Below are 21,601 nucleotides of genomic sequence, written 5' to 3'. Positions count from 1 at the left end.
ACTCATTGGTTTGCCAAGTTGGACTCTGGGAGAGTTTTTTTTTCTTTTTGGTCTGTCATTGGTAGCCTACCTGGAGTGACTGGACATTTATTTATGTCTCCCCAGTAAAAATCTCACACAACAGATGTCTTAAAACCTTTGCCTTGAAACAAATCAGTGCATTACTTTTGAATTCAGCCTGATTCAAGTTCTTCATACACAGACATAATGGAACACGAGTGACTTCTAGTCCAATTCCTGATAAGAGTCTTTCTATCCTTCTGAAGCCTCAAGAGCTGGGCTTGTAGTTTGGGCACTTCTTTCAACATTGTGGTCTTCCAAACTTACTGAAATGGTCCACTGTGCTCTGCTTACAGAATTCTAGGGCTTCTTTAGCCTGTAACTCCAAGCTCTTCTACATTCATCCCACAAGCCAGTTTCAAAGGTCTACAAATAGCATGGTCAGGGTTATCATTGCAGCAATACCACTCTCAGTACCAATTTTGTATACTAGTTATTTTCCTTGATGCCATAATCAAACACCTGACAACTGCAACTTAAGGAAAAAAATGAGTTTATTTTGGCTTCTGGCTTAGGAAATGATACAGTCCATCATGACAGGAGTGCATTAGGAGCAGGAAGTGACTATAAACACCACATCTTCAGTCAGAAAGCAGAGAGGATGCTGGTGCTCTTCTTGCTTCCTCTTTTCTTTTTTTCTTATTTTGGGGGTTCTTTTTGAAACAGGGTCTCCCTGCAGCCCCAACTGGTCTGGAACTCGCTAAATAGACCAGGCTGTCCTCAATCTCACAGAGATGCACCTGCCTCTGCTCCCGAGTGCTGGGATTAAAGGTGTGTGTCTATTTTTCTTTTTATTCAGTCTGGGATGCAGCCAACAGGGTGGTACTGCTCACATTCAGGGTGGGTCTTCCTTTATTAGTTCAGTCTTCTGGACTCTCTCACAGATATATCCAGATAGATGTTTCTTAGGTGATTCTAAATTCATCCAACCTGACAGTAACGATTACCGATCACAGAACGGCAGGCACTACGGCAGTTTTATGAAGTGGTCAAGTGGCTTGAGGAACACTAAGGCAATGAGATGGCTACGATGGGTTTTCTGTTGGGCCATTTCCATAGAAACCCAAGGGAAGTGAGGTATCATAGTTTGCTTTCCACATTACTGCAATAAACTGACAAACCAACTTAGGGACTCACACGTCACAATCACAGATCATCCTTCACATTAACCAAGATAGGAACTTAAGCAAGTCAGGGACTTGGAGGCAGGAGCTGAAGCACAGACCACTGAAGAATGTTACTTACTGGCTTGTTTCTCTGGCCAGTGCTGTGCCTGCTTTCTTTTACAACCCAGGACCTCCTGCCCAGGAGTGGCACCACAGTGGATTGGGCCCTCCCACATCAGTTAACAATTAAGAAAATGCCGTACAGACATGCCCAAAGGCCAATCAATAGAGGAAATTCCCCAACTGAGGCTCCCTCTTTCCAGATGTGTCAAGTTAACAACTGAAGCCATCCAACTCATTGGATCCCTTGTCAACTGGACATACAAACACATCACTATCACATAACCTTCCTATTTCTTGTCCCTAAGGTCTCATGCTAATATTAATATCATACAATAACACATAATACAACTTTAAAACTTCCACAGTCCTTAAAAATCTCAATACTTAAAAAAATTCAAAGTCTCTTTAAAAATTCTCTTAAATATAGGTCCCTATAAAATCCAAAACAAGTTACATATTATCTTGTTTCAAGAGGGAATAACCACAGCACACTTAAGGAAAACCAAAGTTCAGCAGTATAGTCCGATGTCTCACATCCGGGACACGCTCATGATCATCTGGGCTCCAAAAGGCGTGGGCGGCATACTGCTCCAGCTCTACCATCCACAGCGCACTCAGCTTGTCTCATAGGCTCAGGCTGGCTCCACTCCACACCTGCTGCTGTCCTCAGTAGTCATCCCACGATTCTGGTACCTACAACATGCTAGGGTCTTTACTGCAACTGAAGCTACATCTTCACCAGTAGCATCTCCTGGTTCAGTCTCTCCATGACCCCTTGAATTCTGCAGTTTTCATACCATCAAAGCCAGTACCACATGGAAGGTTCAAACATTACCAAGCTCTGCTTCCAGCTTGAGATGCAGCATTGGTACCTCCTGAACCACAGTTTCTGTGTACTGATCCAAAGGAAATACTTTCCAGAAGATTTCACCTCAATGATGCTGGCCTCGTAATCATAGCTTCATCTTTCAGTCCCACCAAACCAGCATCAATTGTCCAGTAAAGATTTCACTTCAGTGGTTGTGGCCTCTTGTTAATTTCAACTGATTATTTAGCCCCAGCTGACCAGAAACCGTAGATTTTCAATAAAAAATATCTCACAAATGGCCCTGTTAGTGTCTTTGATGGACTCTTAAACCTCCCTCTGAAACTTCACAAGCCAGACTTCCATCCTCTGCATTTCTCCAAGCTCCTACAGAATAGCTCATTAAGCTCTGAGCACTCAACAACTTCTTCAGCCCAAAGCTCCAAACACTTCCATAATCTTCCCCCAAATAACAAGGTCAGGTCCATCATAGCAATACCCCACTCTGTGGCATCAATTTCTATTGCTATGATAAACTGACCCAAACCAACTTGGGGAGAAAGGGTCTAATTGACTCTACATCCCAATCATAGTTCATCCCTGAGGGAAGCCAAGACTGGAATTTAAGCAGGGCAAGGACCTGGAGGCAGAAAATGAGGTATGGACCACAGAGGAATGCACCTTGCTTACTGGCTTGCTTCTCTGGCCAGTGCTAAGCCTGCTTTCTTATATCATCCAGGACTACCTGCCCAGGGGTGGCACCACCATGCTCAGAGGTGGTGCTCCCCATTGTGGGCTGGGCCCTCCCACATCGCCCCATAATCAAGAGAATGCCTCACAGATATATCCACAAGGTCAAACCTCAGAGGAAATGTCCTAACTGAGGTTTCTTCTTCCCAAGTGTGTCAGGTTGACAAGTGAAGCTATCCATCACATCAGGATGAGAATCATTGCATGTATCTGAGGGAAGAGAACTTCAGGAGAAAGGGTCAGCAGGGGCTAACGGTGTGCATGGGTGTAGCTGGAGCCTAGAAAAGCAGGAGGCAAGCAGGAACAGTCAGAGCATCTGAGAGTGCCTAGGACTTCTGTGAAACTTCTCCTATATTGATGGGGAGAGCCGCTCTTTTGTTTTTTAAATTCAGCACAACATTACTAACCCAGAAAAGTACCTGCAGTTTTATTACCTAATCTGCCGTTTTCAGCTTTATATGGTCTTCTTTTTTCCATATTTGCATATATTTTGTTTTTTTCATAAAACAGTTTTGTATATATTTGTTTTACCTATTTTCATATCACATGCACTTTGAAGGCTGATATAAGGCCTTCTAAATAGGCCCAGTAGCTGAATAATATTTCAGGTGAATATACTGCTTCCCCTTGGACATCCCAGGTGCTTCCAAAGAGCCACTGTTACTCATGATGCTCAAACACTTAAAAGGGTTAGAGTCCCTGGGGAGGGCGCCATATGTTTTTACCCCTTACTGGTAAATATATACAGGTGTGGGGGATTTCATGATGGCTGTTCTATGCTGTAAGTTGTGAAACTATTTACCTGCTAATGGTGTTTGTCACCTTTTCAGAGTAGACGCCTTCTGGCACTGGTTCATATACTGCCTCCACTATCTGCAGGACAGACAGAAAACAGCAACAGGAGTCAAGGGGCCACCGGTGTCTGTGAGCATAATTCATGGCCATAGCATAAAAAAGTAATACTTCTTGTACAAATTTCAACCAGAAATGAGAACATCTCAATCAAATAAAAATTAACACCAATTAAACAGTTCTGGAATATAAATTTATATTCTCCAAGTTGAGTTAAAGTTAACTTTAGGTTCCTAATAAAATAACTTGTGGCATAATATAACATGATGCCTTGTGGGCAGACCAAAATACCAAAAGAAAAAAGAGCCCCAACTGAGACCTGGGTACATTCTTCAATTGTAGAGTACTTTTCCAGCAGATGCCAGGCCCTGAGTTCTATCTCCAGCACCATAAAATGTAATCGGATATATTTCTTTTTATATTTTTATATGGAAAATGAATGTAATTACACAGGAATATTATGCTATAATGTGATATTTAGATGAAAGAAAAGATAAACTGGATCATGTAGGCAATAAAACTGCATATTTTAAATTGATAGTTTTATAAAAGTCACAAAGATATTTTAAAGAAAAAAGCTGTGATTGTTAGCAACAGGAAGCCCTTTGTCCTAAGCAGCCTACCTTTGTAGCCAAGGAGAGCATGTTGGTGCTGTAGAAAGGAGGGCTCAGAGTTGCCATCTGATAAAGGATGCAGCCTGCAGCCCAGACATCAGCCTTTTCTCCATATGGCTCACTCTTTAGGACCTCTGGGCTGAAACAAAATAGGGATGTTAACAGATACTGAGGAAGAGAGAGTAAACTGGCACTGAAAGAAATCCAATTTTCAAGTTGGTAGTGGTGATATTAAAAAACAAGTACTTGGGGCTCAGCAGTTATGAGCACTGGCTGCTCTTGCAGAGGACCTGGGTTCAGTTCCCAGCACCCACAGGGCAGCTCACACCCCCATGTATAACTCCAGTTTCAGGGGATCTGACGCCCTCTTCTGACCTCCACAGGAACTGAATGACACAGGTGCACTTACATTCGTGCAGGCCATACACTCAAATGTAAAATAAAAATAATAAATAAAACATTTTTAAAAAACAAGTACTTGAGGGATGGTAAGATGGATGAGCAGGTAAAGGCACCTGCCACCATGCCAGAGATCTGAGTTTGATTTTGATTCATCAGACCCACATGGTGGAAGGGGAGGAGAGAGTGGACTCCATAAATTATGTGTGTACTTCCAACATGCTCACACATATATAATAAAGTACAAAGAAGTTTTTTTGAGATAGGGTCTGGAACTAACTATGTAGCCCAGGCTGGCCCCAGTCTCATAGAGATCTGCCTGCCTCTGCTTCCCTAGCGCTGAGATTAAAGAGATGTGCCACCATGCCCAGCTTTTTAAAAATACTTGAAATTCTTTTTTTAATTAATTTTTATCAATTCTTGTGAATTTCAAACAATATATTTTGATCATATTTCAATCCCTTTCCATATATGTAACCCCTTACTCACCCTCCACCAAATTTCTTTACTCTAGTAGATCTATTAAGACCATAGAGTAGGTGTGTGTCTCCACATGTGGGCTCATCCACTGGAGTCTGGTCAAATTACTGAGTCTCACCCTTAAACGAGACTGAATGTCCCCAGCAGTTACCCATTGTCTATAGTTCTTCAGGTTTCTACCCACTTCCCCACGTCTATGCTGGGATTTTGTCTGACTTGAGCTTATGTGGGACTTGTACATGCTGTCACCACTGCTGTGAGTTCCTATGAGGAACTAATCATTTGTCTGAAAAACTCTTTTCACCTTCTCTGGCTCATATAATCTTTCTGCCCCCTCTTCTGCAATGATGCCTGAGCCCTGGGAGGCAGAAGTTTGATACAGGTGTCCTACTCAGGAGTAAGCAGTCTGAAGTCTCTAAGAGCTACAGTAACTGGCCTGCCAATATAGGCCCACTGGTGCAATAGTGGTATGAAATACAGGAGTAACCAACTACTCTTTAATTGGGTGTAAGGTCTACTTCATAGGATGAGCCCACACCTGACAATGAGACTAGACAGCCCACAGGCCATGGGAGAAAGCCTAATACAATTATGCTGCTAAAGAGATACAGTATTAACCTGATTATTCATGACCTATTGTTATACCCATAGATTAATGTATCTCTCAACTCTCAGCAGAGAACCTTCCCTACACAGAGATTAAAACAGAGAACCACAGCTGACAACGTGCAGAAAGAAAGAGGCTTCAGACTAGTTCAGATTCTTAATCACTATCTTCAGTAAACATGCTAACAAGTGTCTTTGAGACTGGCAGCATAGATCAGTGGTTGAGTGCACACCTGGCAGGTAAAGGGTCCCACATTCAATCCTCAGTACTGCAAAACACAAATAAACAAGTGGCATCTTTGAACTGTGTTGGCCCCAATGAACCCAGAAGCATAATCAAGCAATTCAGTTTAAGTACTAAATGGCACCAAGCTCGTAAGCACTGCCTCACGCGTGTCCTGGACTACATTTTCTTTTGGCAGCAGGACCTCCTCCTCCTCCACGGTAGAAGGAACTGTGGGTTTCAGCTTTCCCCACCCCCACTGGCCCCTCTCGCTGTACTTCTGGCCCAGCTGTATTATCTTTGGCACCTACTCCTGCCTCTGGATTCTACTTTGTCTGACTTTGAATACTAAGATATAGATGTGGTAGTGTCAGACCTGTCTCAGATAAAGAGCCACAGTACTTACTTCTGTCTGTTCTTCCAGGAGCTTCTATTAACTACCAGGAGGTGACCCAGGTTTCTTCTTCCTGCACAAACTGCCTACCACAATATATACAGAACAGAACTCCCCAAAGCCCATAAACCACAGCCTCACGTCTCCACACCCACAGGTCTACATGTCTAACAATAAATGCTTATTGATGAATGTCTTGGAGAGTCTGTGATAATGAGTGATGCAGGTTTAGACTGGAAAAACATACTGAGGGCCTCTTTCCTTCATATCTACTTCTAGGGCTGTAAAACAAGGGGGAGTCCACATTCAACTCTGTTATGGGAATGACAGCATCTACCCTGTGCACCTCCTCTGAAAGTGCCACACAACTTAAACAACCTTTAAGTGGAGTTAATCTGAGAGGGTTTATGGCTTTGCCATTTTATTTTAATTTTTCATGAAGATGACTGTAGTTCCCTTGAGAATATGATGTACTAATAAACATACCTATAGGAAGTAACTCAACTAGGAACTCTAAGCACAAGAGTGACAGCAATGCTCAGTTGATTTTTTCTCATGTTTGCATCTCCTCTTGTCACTAGAGATCACAAAGTGCCCAGTCCACAGGCATCTCCTCTTTGGTATTCACTGAGAGTCTCTGGTCCTGGTGTCTGCGCTTGGCCACATGACTGACTTTGTCCAATGACACATCAGCAAAAGTGATGTAAGAAAAGAGTTGAAAAGTATTTGCTCTCTCTTCCAGCTCTTGAAATGCTAGTGAACACAGTCATGTGATCATCATAGGCCCATCTGTTGGATTATAAGCAGCATGAGGCCAGCCACCTCCACTGACCCTCCCCGCACCAGTCATGAGGGAACCTTTAGCAACAGCATCTGAATGAGTCTGGACAATACTGTGACCCACAGCCTTAGCTGGAACCATTCCCATTTGACAGCACAGAGTATATCCAGAAAGTTATTGTAAGCCACTAAGTTTGGAAGTTGTCTATCAAAGTTAAATTTCATTAGCTTTTATCCATCTTTAAACAAATGAATAAGTTAAGATGAAGCTGACTGAGATGGCTTATAAAAGAGGAAGAAAAGCTAAGTGAGGTGCTCACACCTGTATTCCCAGAACTCAGGAGGCTGAGGCAGGAAGACTATGAGTGCAAGATCAGCCTTGGCTACATAGTGAGTTCGAGGCTAGCCTAGATTAACCTGAGAGACCTTGTCTCAAAACCAAACAAAACAGTAAGAAGAGCTACCAGGAATGTGACACGGGGATAGCCACATAAATGGGAAGCAAGCCAAGGACAGAGACCTCAGAGGAAACCATGTCTACAGACAAGACAGAAAAACTGGGAGATATTAAATTCTGATTTTCAAGCCAGTCAGTCAGTTGTACTTTGTTATGACAGCCCTAGCAAACAAATGCAGTTCTGTGACTAAGCCTGCTCAATGTTTTCATCTTCAAAGAGAGACTGGCCTTTGGGAAATTCAGCTAAAGACATAATCACTATTTGCAAATAGTCCGATGACACATACGTGTGTGGGTATTGTTTAGAAAATAACTATAAAACAACTCACTGTCATGTAATAATTTCCTATTTTCTCACATGAGATAAGTCCAACCATACTAGGAAAATAGAGAACTGAAGATGGCAATGCTTTTTTTTTTTTTTTTTTTCTGTCTTTTTGAGACAGGGTCTCCCTGTAGTCCCAGCTGACCTGAACTCACTATGTAGACCAGGCTGGCCTTGAACTCACAAGGATCTGCCTGCTTCTGCTGGGATTAAAGGCGTGCACCACCACGCCTGGCAAGCAATGCTTTTTTAAAAAAAGTTAAATCACATACACACTCAGAATTTAAGATGAGCTCTCTTTGACAAGATAAAGGAAACAATAGAGTATATAAATAGGAGCTCTCTGGAAAGATGAAAATATCTTCATGTAAGTGTGCAAAAATTGTGGTCCTCATATTCCACACATCAATAAAAATGTTTAAATAAACCCAAAGGTAAGGTGGAGTTGGCCAGGTGACAAGACACTATGTACATCCATCTGAAATATTTTAATAAACAAGTAAACATAACTCATAATCAGCTGCCCCTGAGAGGAGGCTAGACTTCCATTTACCCGAACCTTACCTGTACAGTAAAAAGAGTGCTTATGTAAATTGAGAGTAAAAACAAGGTGAGAGAAAAATGCAGGAAGGGCGCTTAATCTAATTAGGAAGCAAAGACCAACTGTTCAGATTTTAAAACTCCATTAGTGCTCCCTTACTGATACACAAACAATTAAGCTGCTAATTGCCAGCAATTCTTATTTACTCACCAAATGAGGAAAATAAGAAAAATGTTGGACCTTAGCAAATTTCAAAGCATACTAAAATCTGAACGTTTTGATAATTCTTAATTTACTACTATGGTGATTCGCATCATTCAGAGGAGTAAACTTCCTTCTACATGGAATTAAATGAACAAAAGGAAGTTGACTCTTCTTTCCACAGCAGTGGCACTCATCAGTTAAAGCTTCCTTGGTCACTCACCACAGACAGAGCAGCACTGAGGCTGCTATGACCCTAGCACAAGAGGACAGACACTCTTCTGAAGCACTCCGTGCTTTTGGAAGCAGGGAGATGAAAGTTAGGCATAAACACATAAGGATGACATTCAAGCTATTCAGGTTGTTTCCCATAGGAGTACAGGGCAACCATGTGGTCACTGCTGTACAGGAGCACTGAATGAGCAATTCAGTAATGTATGGTAGAAGCCTGGCTATACAGTGAAGGTGGGAGGTGACAGGAGTAGGGATACTCTGCCACAGCAATGGATTAGCATTAAGGCTACAACAGGAACTCATGCTTAACATCGCGAGGGTACAGGTGACCATGTACACAGAAATGTCTTATCAGTACGTGTATACATGCAAAGCAAGTGGAGGCCTAGAAACAGAAGATCCAGCAGAAATCAAACCTTGGCTTCTGGTTCCTTTCCTCAATAGAAAGAATCTGGCTCCCTGTGAGAATAGCTAGTTCTAAGACTAAGGCAGGAAACCTGCAAGACTTTTCAAAAGAAAAGAAATAAACAAAAGCACCCCCACAGTGGTAGGAGTATGTCACAGAGGACACCTTGAAGAGCCTTACTTGCTAAATGTGGAACAGTGTATGATGCAATAAATAAAAAGTACTGTGTTAATCAGGTTGGCTGCCGTAAGAAATGCCATAGACTACAGTGGCATAAAGCACAGCTATCTTCCCATCACAGCTCTGGAAGTTTGGAAGTTCAAGAGCAAGGTACTAACCCTTGGAGGCCCCCGGTGACAGACAGCTCTTCCTCACTATGTCCTCTTATGGTGCATAGGGCGAGAAAGCAAATGCTCTGGTGTCTCCTTGGATAAAGGCAGTAACTGACTATGAGGCTCACCCTCACAGCAGGCCCGCTTCCAAAGGCCACCATATTGGCAGGTAGAGTTTCAATACAGACATTTTGAAGAGATAAATTTTGTCTATGCAAGTAATATTAGGACATAGTCTAAACTATAAAATATTCATGAGTCCATATTGATATAAATAAATAATTTAATAAATGACGAAGTGGGGGGACATTGGATCAATTTCTCATGCAGAACTTCAAATAATTCACGTGGATATTCTATCCTTGAGAAATGGAATATGGGCCCCACTGCTTAGGTTTGGACACACATAGTAACTTTCAAAGAGTAAGTTATGGAAAAAGAGGAGGGAGAACAGCAGCTGCACAGTGGAGAGGTGCTGAAGGTCACGACCTCAAGCCAGGGAATGAAGATTAACACAAAGGGATGAATCATACTGATGAGATGTGACCTAGAAGGCTATGAAGAGAGTGGCAATTTATATCTGTAACGCTCCTCCAAAAGACGTATTATTCCAGTCTCCTTAGAGGAAGAGCATCAGAAAAATCCCGTTAAATACCTAACCAATACCTCCAAAACTGATCTGGAAAACAATCAATGGGAGCTTGAGGAGACATGAAAGGCAATGCAGACTGCTTGAAATCCTGGAACAGATGAAGGATGCTTGGGCAAACAGTGGACTCCAGTTAATAAAAGATGTAGTGTGAGCTGGAGGGTGGCTGGAAAGTCACTGATGGACAGCAATGATGCTCAGGTGAGGGAGGTCACACTGCCGTCTGCCCGTCCATGGATTGATCCTGAGGTTTCTGTATATGCAACCTGGAGCCATCACAGAAGTAACTGAAAGTCCAGACCTAGAGTTTGTAAGAGATCTAGGCTGGCAGAACACAATGGGAGCCATCAGCGCACAGAGAAGGCTGTCTAGTCCTGGGGTGGCTGAAACGGCTGAGAGAGAAGCCAGAGAGAGCTATGAGGGAGCACAGCATGGATTCCTGAGCATTGCTGATATCTAAGAGTCAGACAGAGGAGAGATGGGAAGGAGCAATCAGAGGTTGGAGACCATATTGTGAGCAGGGAGAAGAAAGCCCTTCGGGGAGGAACCACAGAGGCAGTGACTTCTAGGAAGCAGAATGTCCTCAGGATGCACACAGAGCTCCTTTCATTGTTATGTGATAGACTACATACACAATGTGGAACTTTACCTGAGCCCTGTGGTCCTGACAAAAAAATGATAATTCCAAAGCAGCCTTCTATGCTTTGGAAAACAGTTTACTACAAAGAGATGCTTTCCAGATGGCACAGGAAAGAATAACATGCACATCTGATTTACCTGTAACAAGGCCAAAACGCTTCAGGTGCCCACACTTTCCCCTATAAACAATTAGCTGACCCGTTTTGTCCCTTCTGGCTACAGTTTGGATATCAAGGGTCCCTCGAAGGCCCATGTGTTGAAGGCTTATTCCCCAGCCTGATGCTACTAGGTCATGGAGTCAAAATGAGGCCAGTAAGAGGTTTTAGGTCACTGGAGGTGTGACTTGAAGGGGAACTGTGGGGCCCAGGTCTCCTCCATTTTCCTTTTACTGTCCCAGCCATGAGGCACATGCCTTCTCATCCATGTACTCTGGCTTGATAAACTGCCTTGCCAGAGGCCCACAACAATGGGCCCAACTGATCCTGAACCAAAACCTTCAATACTGTGAGCCACAACAAACCTTTTCTCTTAATGAGCCAATGTCCATAGGTGTTTGCTTATTGTAGTGGAAAGTTGACTAACACATACCCTGAGACACCAGAGTGGATGGTGCTCCAAACTTTGGTTAAGTTTTCTCTTTCACTCAGTTTCCTGAACGTGGCCCACCTTTAGTCTAAGCTGTCACACAACCCTCTCGGGGCCTTCCTGAGAACAGACTGGCCTTGGTCCCATCATACTACGGATCTCCTGTATCCCACTCCCCCTGCCCCAAAGTTTTTCCAGTCTTGTCAATTCCTCCCTGTGAAAGAAAGGGAAGCCTCTTTCTGCCTGGCTTTGGTGCTTACGGATTGTAGGGTGGGGTGGTGGGATCCTTGTCTTTACTGTAACTAGCCTCCTCGTTTTCTTATATTAATCTCTCTAAACAAAGTCCTTCCTTATTTCAGCTTGGATTTTGGTTTTCACTTCAGTGTTTAGATAACTTATTTGAGAACTTGGATACTGGTTAGTTGCTTTTTTGTTTCTGCAATAAAACACCATGAGCAAGGCAAGTTACAGAAAAGGAGTTTATTTGGCTTATGGTTCCAGAGGGAGAAACCATAATGGCAGGGAGGCTCGGCGGCTGAGGCAGCCAGAGCAGAAAGCTAAGCAGTCACATCTTCAAGAAGGCATGGGAAGCAGAGAACAAACCCGGAAAAAGGGCAAGCCTAGGAACTGTCAAAGCCCACACCTAGTGACATGCTTCCTCCAGCAAGGCAGCACTTCCTAAAGCTTCCTAAACAGCACTACCAACTGGGGCCAGCTATTCAAATACTTGGAGATTATGTGGAACATTTCCCATTCAAACCACTACAGCTATGAAAAGTGCAGAGTTGGACCAGGAGATGGTGGGGGTCGGGGAAAACAGGAAAGATGAGAAAATGACTTGAGTTTGCTTTTAAGATAGTGATCCTACTGGGTATTTTAATCTCCAAGAACCCAACAGAGGCAAAATTGGAGATGTAAAGGAAGGGGAAACAAAAACTCCTCTGGGCTCGGGGTGGGTAGCACCGAGAGATGTACGTAGCCCCAGTTTGAGAGGGCAGCAACAGAAACAGCACCTTCTAGGAATGACTATACTTCCCCCGAAGTTAGTGGGGTGAAGAGAGTAGAAGTGGAAGTGAAGTGGAGGAGGACAGGTGGTCAGTTCTATACGGTGGAAAAGAGACCAACGGACCCAAGCAGGGTCGGGGCTTCTATCCCCGCCCTTTCCAAAAGCAGAAGTTCTTTTGCTCCAGGCTACTTCTCCAGACACTGAGGGAACCTTCCTCAAATACAAAACTGACCCTTTACCCCTGCAGGGGACAGATACTCCTCTGAATCTCACCTAATAACTACATAATGTAAGTTCCTTCCTTGGCCACAAGTCCTCTTGTAAGTACCACAGAGGGCAGGGAAAATAAGAAAGAAAAGACAGTAAGATAATTTAAAAGTAAATTCATAAGAAAAGTAAATGATACGTGATCTATACTCTAGGAAATGAACTTGGACTAGAGAAAAGGCACTCTGGAGTTTGAGTAGGGGAGGCTCTGATGTGAGAGGACGGCCCTTTCTTCTCTCTCAGACCCACGAAAGACACTGTGGCGTCTTCTTTCCTTCATCCACAGCTCAGTGTTGCTTTTCCTCATTCCTCGTTCTTTCCCTGGATAACTGCATCATGCCCCAGGCTTCCTTTAAAAGGAAAACTAATGGATCTGGAAAATACTATATTGAACAAGGCAGCCTAGACTCAGAAAGATAAATACTGCATGTTCTCTCCTATGTAGATCCTAGCCTTAAATGTATATGTTTATATGTGGGCATGGGTGTGGGTAACCAGAGAAGGCACTGTGATGGCTACTTTTAAATTGTCACCTTGACACTATCCAGAATCACCAAGTCACCTAGGAGAATGGTCTCTGACAATGATGGTGAGAGAGTGGAAAGGCCTCCTTCTGTGGGTGGTACCATTCCCAAGAAGGAGATTCTGAAGTGTGTGAGAGAATGGGAACTGAGCACTAGCACACGTGCATTAACTCACTGCTCACTGCTCTTGACAATGGAAGCAGTGTGACCTGCTGCTGTAAGTGCCCATCACGTTAACATCCCCATAATGATGGCCTATAACCTGCTTTTGTCAGGGTATTTTATCACAGCAACAGGAAATGAAACTAAGACAGTTACCACAGGAGGGGGAAGAGGTATTGTGGAAGGTGGGGAAGGGGGACCAGAACAGGTGACAGGAAGGCAGGGATGCGGGAGTGACTGAACAGGTGATGGGGGGTTGGCGAGACAGCTCAGTGGTTAAGAGCACCAACTGGTTTTGCAGAGGACCTGGGTTCAACTCCCAGCATCCACATGGCAGTTAACAATCATCTGTTCCAGGGGAATTTGACACTCTTCTGACCTCCACAGGCATTGTGTCACATGGGCACACTTAAATACCTGCAGGCAATATAGTCACATGCAGAAAAAAAAAAAATTTTTTAAAAACTCCCTTGCTTAGAATTCTCATAACTGCTCTACAGCTTATGCAACTCAGTTCCCACAGGAGAGGAACCCTGACTCACTCCCAGGCTCCATTATGAACCAGGGACTCTGAGGCGGGGTAACAGCTGAACTCTGCCAGTCTAGGGGTAACAGCTGAACTCTGCCAGTCTAGAGCTGAGGAACCCCAATATCAACGGTGCTCTTGGTTTCATGGACTTCAAGGGTTGTTCCTGAGATGCACTCAGGGCTGTGCAGACCAGCTTCTGCAGCTGGGAGACAGCCCCCACCGGGCATCTGCACTGTTCCTAGTGGACGTGCAACTGACTTTCCCAGCATCCCTGGGGTCATCTCCGCTCTTCACCTCTGCTGTCATTTCTCCTGTTATCACTCCAAGCATACAGTTGATTTTTCAGTATTTGCGTGTCCCAAAGCTTGGTCCCAATCAGGGCTGCTTACCCTGCAGCCCACTGGACTTTTCTGGTGTTGAGACCCAAGGTCTCTTCTGCGTCTTCTGTTTTGAATCTATCCCCCATTCCTGGTGTGCCCCCCACCACTCACTTGTGATTCAGAGTTACACCTAATCATCCAGCATCAGTTCATTGAATAAGGATGAAAGTATGTTGATGGCTAGAAATTCAAAAGAAGCAGACTCTATTCATGATGAGTAAGCAGGAGAACAGGGCCGGGACAAATTCATACAGTTGAAGAGCATGAAAAGTTAGAGAAGAAATGAGAACTTTGAGAGAAATTGAAAAACTCATTGAGAAAGTATTCCATTGACATTGTAATGATGTGCTGATGTAATGATGTAGCTAGCATCTTGGGAAGTGGTATTGGGAGACATAATAAAAGCTTCCTTAAAAGATATCATAAATACTAATGCAAGGATCCTAAGGGGCTTGGGACACAATAAGAGCTAAGTGTTTAGAGGTTGTTTCTTCATTGAAGTGATTCACCTGATATTTGTGTCACTCAGGAAAAGATTGAAAAGGGATTTTCACATCCCACAGAATGCATTAATTCTGAGTCTATCAAAAAGTACATTCAGTTCTGAGGTGCTGACTCATGATTCCATTTCCATGAACTTCCTTCAAGAAAAAGAGGGAGCTGCATCAGCTTGTACTCACATGCACTTAACCTCACACAAATACACACAAACATGATTAAAACTGAAATAATCCTTAAAAAAAGAAAGAGAGGCTGGAGAAATGACTCAGCAGTTAAGAGTGGCTGCTCTTGCAGAGGACCCAAATTCAATTCCCAGCACCCACATGGTGACTAACAACCATCCTTAACTCCAGTTCCAGGGGAATTCGACACTCTCTTCTGACTTCTGCAGGCATTGCATGACACTGGTGCACTTACATACATGCAGACAATATACTCATACACATAAAATAAAAATAATTTTTTAAAAAAGAAAGAGATTTAATATCACTGTGAACTACAAATGAAACAAAAAAATACATTTGAAAAGAATGCAGACCACCTGTGAATTCAAGAATCTCCTATTTGTGTGACCCAAGAGACCAATGTCCTCTGACTTGGGGAGGATAAAACTCTGATCCAAGGTAGCATAATAAATTCAAGATATTAACATGTACTTTCAATTTGCACTGTAAAGAAATCTACGCAGAAGTCAAGGTGATTCTGTTGGGAGCTTTAACAACACGGGGTAGAAGAAATGTGCGGTCTGAGAACGTGTTCATACTTTATATTAGCAGCGTGTGTGTGCATTCCTTGGCTGCTTGTGTTTGCTGGAGATAAACAGTTGCTGAGAAACGGTTCAAAAATAATCACCATGACAGGATAAGAGCCAATGAGACTTAATGAAGAAGAAGAAAGTTGGGGTACTCAAAGGGAATGACGATCAGGATGCATTTTCTTTAAAAAGAAAACAATACTTTGATGCCTAGCAAAAGGCAAAGCTTAGCAAAAAAACTGGGCGATACTGCAAACACGTCTTCATCTTTTCTTTTGAGATCTTACTTATTACAAGTCCCACCATAACAGAATACAAAAGCCATCTTAATCCATCCTGTGGAGGAGTGAAGGCATACAGCAGAACAGAGAGAACTTCACTCCTGCTTGGACAAATGGAAACCACAGGACTTCAGCACTGGCCAGATGTGGAACAGGAAGGCCCTCTCCTCAGACAGCTAGATGAGTATTGATGTCCTTAATATAGAAACAGGAGAAATGGATGTGGAGAAAGAAGCTAGAATCGCTTAATATAATAATCACATCTCCGTGAGGTATGACTAGGTGTGGCGACGGCTACCATTGCCCTTGCTGTCAACAGTCTCTACAGCCTTATCCTCAGGACCCCACCATCTGGAGTCTGGTATCAGTGGTCTTAGCTCACAGGTGTCAGCTGCCATAAAGCAGATAATTAAGATGTGGTATCTAAACAGATTTAGGGCTTTTCTGAATGTAAACATTAGTAAAATAAACAAATAAATAAATAAATGATTTCATAGATTCTTTTCTGTTGCTATGATAAAATAATCTTGCAAAAGCAGCTTAAGGGAAAAAGGGTTTATTTTGGCTCACAAGATCTCAGGTTACAGTGCCACTTACAGTAATGTAATTAAGACTGTCACTGAGGCCCATCTCACAAGTGATTCTAAATCTTTTCAAGTTAATAATCAATACTAACCATCACATCAGAGATTATAAATTCAAGAGATATGCAGCAATACATTAGGTTCTCAGAAGAAATGGTCACAGTTTAAACATAGACTATATAACTGTCCTACCCCTATTTATACCTAGGGTTGGCACTTTTACCCAGTAAAAAATAGAAAACACATTTTTAACTATGTCTTACAAAAAAGCAAGCAAACAACAAACAAACACACTTGGGATATATTTATCAAATTACAGTTAATTCAGAGTTCATTGGGTACTTTTATATGAAAATCCTACTCATGATGTTGTGTGTTGTCTTCATTATGACAAATCATATCTATATAAAAGTACACAAAAAGAGCCATTACATCCACAACTCCACTCTGGGACCTTGTGGAGTGAGATCTAGAACCCCAGATAGTGACCTCTAGCTACTGTCTACCCACCCAGCAACCTAGCAGCCACCCTGCCCACCAGGCCACTCTGGGACTGTATGGAGTCCAACCTGGAAGAATAGATAATGACCCCAGACCAAGTTGAATCACCTGGTCACCTAGCAGTCACCTCCCCCACTGTACTGCTCTAGATTGTGTGTAGTCAGAACAGGAAAGGCAGGCTCAGAATCTGCAGCTATCCCTAGCTGAACTGAGACCACTTGTGACACCCCATCAACCCAGAGTGACCCTAAGACTGGCCACCAAACACTACTCAGCTGATCCACAACTCACAAGTGGAGGTAAGAGCAAACAAAAATCTAAACACCTACTTTATTAAAGCAAGATCAGATATCCATATGAAGAAATACTACTGGAGACATGACTCCAGATGCCTAGGTCCCATCCCCAAAACAAAAACAACAGGACTAACCAAGACAAGCCATCTCCAGCATCACTGTAATGTTTCCCGAGAAAAGCAACTTACTGATGCTATTAAGATGTTGATAAGACCGTTATTTTAACAATAGCAATTGTAAATATGTTCAAGGAACTCAAAGAGGACATGGACAGAAGACTGAAGAGGGCAAAAACGGAAAGAAAGAAATCAATGAAACAAAATGATTTAAGATATGAAATTGGAATTTAACAAAGATACAGCATCTCTGAAAAAGGACAAACTGAAATAAAACATGAAGTGAAAACCTCAGGAAGTCAAACAAAAAGCTCAAAGAAAAGCCTCACTAATAGATTAGGTCAAGTGGGAGAGAGAATACCAGGTCTCAAAGACAAGGAGAGGAAATGGATCACTCCATCAAACAAAATGTTAAATGTAAAATAAACCTGGAAGAGAACATGAAGGAACTCTGGGACACTATGAAAAGACCAAACCTAAGAATCACAGATAAAGAAGGGGGAGAAATCCAGATCAAAGACACAGAAAATATTTTCAACAAAATCATAGGGGAAAATTCCCCAAATCTAAAGAAAGACATACTCATCAAAATGCAAGAGGCATACAGAAGACCAAACAGAAAGGACCAGAGAAGAAACTTCCCATAGCACATAATAATCAAAACATTAAATGCACAGAACAAAGAAAAATTATTGAAAGCTGTAAGAAAGATCAAATCACATAAAAAGGCAGGGTCATTAGAATAACAGCTGATTTTTTCAATGGAGACTATGAAAGCCAGAAAGGCTTGTGTCCTACAAGTCATGAAAGAACACAGATGCCAGCCCAGACTACTATATCTAGCAAAATTATCAGTTGTAATTGAGGAAGAAAGAAAAACTTTCCATGATTAAAAATAGATTTAGGAAATCTATGTCTATTAATCTAGCTCTGCAGTGTCTATACTAGAATATTATGATCAAAAGAGAAGATTAAATATTCTCAAGAGGGTACAAGGAATAAATTAACAATTCAGAACAGTTCATTTAAAGAGGTCTAAGACAACCACACTACTGTAACACCATAATAGAAATAAACACTGGTCAATAAGAACTCTAAATATTAAATGATGTCAATTCCCTAATAAAAAGACCCAGACTAATATGCCATTAGAAAACAGGTCCTCTTTCACTGCTTCCAAGAACACATCTCACTATTAAAGATAAACACAACCTTAGGGTAAAAGGAAGGAAGACAGTAATCCAAGCAAATGGAACTAAGAAACCAGTAAGGGGCAGCTATTCCACCGTCTGACAAAACAGACTTCAAGTCAGAACTAGTCATAAGAAATATGAAGAGTCACTCCATAGTTATTAATGAAAAACTCTACCAAGAGGAAAAAAATCATCCAAGAATATATCACAATTCTAAACATACATGCACCAAGCCCAGAAGTATCGAATTTCAGAAAATAAACATTATTAGATCTAAAATCACATAATAGCTCCAACACGGTGATAGTTGCTATCTTCAATACCTCACTCTCAATGATGGGTTATTCGGACAAAAACTAAATAGAGAAATCTTGGCGTTAAGGGAGAGCATAGATCAAATAGACCTAAACAGACATTTACAGAATGTTTCACCCAAATACCAAAAAATATACTTCCTTCTCAGCAACCCAAGAGACTTTCTCTAAGATTGACCGCAGACTAGGACACAAAACAAGTCTCAACAAATTTAGGAAAAATGAAATATCCTGTATTCTATCTGACCACAGAGGAATAAAGTTGGATATCAACCAGAATGGAAATGGGGGGCTGGAGAGATGGCACAGCAACTAAGAACACTGACTGTTCTTGCAGAAGACCCGGGTTTCCAGTACCCACATGGCAGCTAACAACTGTCCGTAACTTAACTCCAGTTCCAGGGGATCCGACAGTCTGTTCTGTTCTCCATGGGCGCTGCATGACACGGGTGCGCTTACCTACATGCAGGCAATACACGCATATACATAAAATAAAAATAATAAATTTTTTTTAAAAAAAGAATGGAAATGCGAAAAGTACACAAACTCATAGAAACTAAACGACATACTACTGAATGAAAATTCAGTTAAGGGAGAAACCAAAAAGGAAAGTAAAAACTTCCAAGAATTGAGTAAAAACAAAAACACAACATACCAAAACGTATTGGACACAAAGAAGGTAGTCCTAAGATGAAAGCATACTCTTATGTCAACATAAGAAGAAAGGTGGAGAGCTCTTAAATCAATGACTTAATGATGCACCTAAGGTCTTGGGAAGCAAGAACAAACAACCACCAAAAAGAGTAGGCAGAAAGAGATAAACAAAGCCAGGGCTGAATTAATGAAGTGGAAACAGAAAAACAAAGAATCAATTAAATAAATAGTTGGCTCTTTGGAAAAATTAAGAAGATTGATAGACCTTTAGCCAAATTAACCAAAAGAAAGAAAACAAATTCAAATTAATAAAAATCAGAGATGAAAACTGAAACAACAGATACTGAGTAATTCAGAGAATCATAAGGGTGTACTTTAAAAATATATATTCCTCTAATCTGGAAAATCTAAAACAAATGGATAAGTAGCTAGATATGTATGACCTATCAAAATTAAGTCAAGATGAAGTAAACAATTTAAATAGACCCATAACACCTAATGAGATAGAAGCACTAATTAAAAATCTCCCAATTAAAAAAAAATCATTGGACTACATGAGTACAGCTCAGCATTCTACTGGACCTCCAAAGAAGAACGGACAGCAATGCTCCGCAAACTGTCCTGTAAAACAGAAAAGGAGGAACCTTCCAAATTCTTCTTATGAAACCAGTATTATCCAGATACCAAAACTAGACAAAGATACAACAAAAAAGAAATTTATAGGCCAATCTCTCTGATGAGTATAGACACAAAAATTTTCAATAAAATATTTGCAAACCAAATGCAAGAGCACATCAAAAAGATTATCCACCATGATCAAGTTGGCTTTATCCAAGAGATGCAAAAATGGTTCAACATACATAAATCAATGAATGTAATCAACCACATAAACAGATCCAAGGGCAGAAACCATATAATCATCTCATTACATGTACAAAGGCCTTTGACAAAAGCTAATGATAAAAATTATGGAAAATCTAGGGACATATCTCAGCATAACAAAGGCAATCTGCAACAAGCCCACCGTCAACAAGGAGAAAAACTCAAAGCATTTGCACTAAAATCTGGAACAAGACAAAGGTGTCTGCTCTCCATTTCTATTCAATCCAGTGCTTTAAGTCTTAGCTAGAGCAAGTGAAGGCGATAAAGAGGACACAAATAGAAAAGGCAGAAGCCAACATATCCTCATTTGCAAATGATATGATTCTATACATAAAGGACCCTAAAGACTCCATCAGAAAACTCTGAGAGCTAATCAATACATTCAGCAAAGCAGCAGAATACAAAATTAATACACAAAAGTCAACAGTCTTCCTATATACAAATGATAAACACAGCAAGAAAGAAATCAGGGAGATAATCCCATTCACAAGAGCCTCAAAGAAATAAAAACCTTGGAATAAATCTAAGGAACTGAAAGACGTTATTATAATGTCTTTATAATGTTTTATAATAAAACACACAAAAGCTGGGAAATGGAGACACCCTAGATGTCTATCAACTAATGACTAGATAATGAAATTATGGTACATTTATATGATGGAATATTATTCAGCTATTAAGAAAAATGAAATTATGAAATTTGTAGGTAAATGGATGGAACTGGAAACCATCCTCCTGAGCGAGGTACCACAGACCCAGGATAATAAGCGTCATGTTTTTCTCATATGCAGATGTAAAATTCTTTTGAAAATGTAATATGAAACCTATGTAGAAGTTCTTTAAAATATATATACACACAACAGACAGTAGCAGGGAAGACAGAGTAAAAGGTTCTGGAGGGGGGAGACTATGGGAGGGTGCCATCTGGGAAGTGGGTATATAGATGAATGAGATTGTTTTGGATGTTCTGTGTGATATACACACAAAAAAATCAACAAATTAAAAAATGAGTTATGTTTGAGGAGGAAGCATAAAAATTTACATCATGTTAAGTAGTAGAGGTGATAAACATTACCGTTGAAATCTACTGGGTAAC

General features: G+C 41.4%; 1 protein-coding gene across 6 annotated transcripts in view; it reads right to left on the bottom strand.

The window, feature by feature from the left end:
• Nucleotides 1-21,601, bottom strand: part of Nek10 (NIMA related kinase 10) — a 270,542-nt gene that overhangs the window by 99,068 nt on the left and 149,873 nt on the right. For all 6 annotated transcript variants that reach the window (XM_029563521.1, XM_008833138.3, XM_029563522.1 and 3 more), the window contains exons 24-25: nt 4,320-4,449; nt 3,647-3,717 (exon numbers count right to left, since the gene is read on the bottom strand). In XM_029563521.1, the coding sequence (XP_029419381.1) occupies nt 3,647-3,717; nt 4,320-4,449 (201 nt within the window). The remainder of the gene's footprint in view (nt 1-3,646; nt 3,718-4,319; nt 4,450-21,601) is intronic.

The sequence above is a fragment of the Nannospalax galili genome, unplaced genomic scaffold, assembly GCF_000622305.1.
Source record: "Nannospalax galili isolate Female #2095 unplaced genomic scaffold, S.galili_v1.0 scaffold215, whole genome shotgun sequence".
In the NCBI taxonomy this organism is placed as follows: domain Eukaryota; kingdom Metazoa; phylum Chordata; class Mammalia; order Rodentia; family Spalacidae; genus Nannospalax; species Nannospalax galili.
This window is presented reverse-complemented; position numbering and strand designations above follow the sequence as displayed.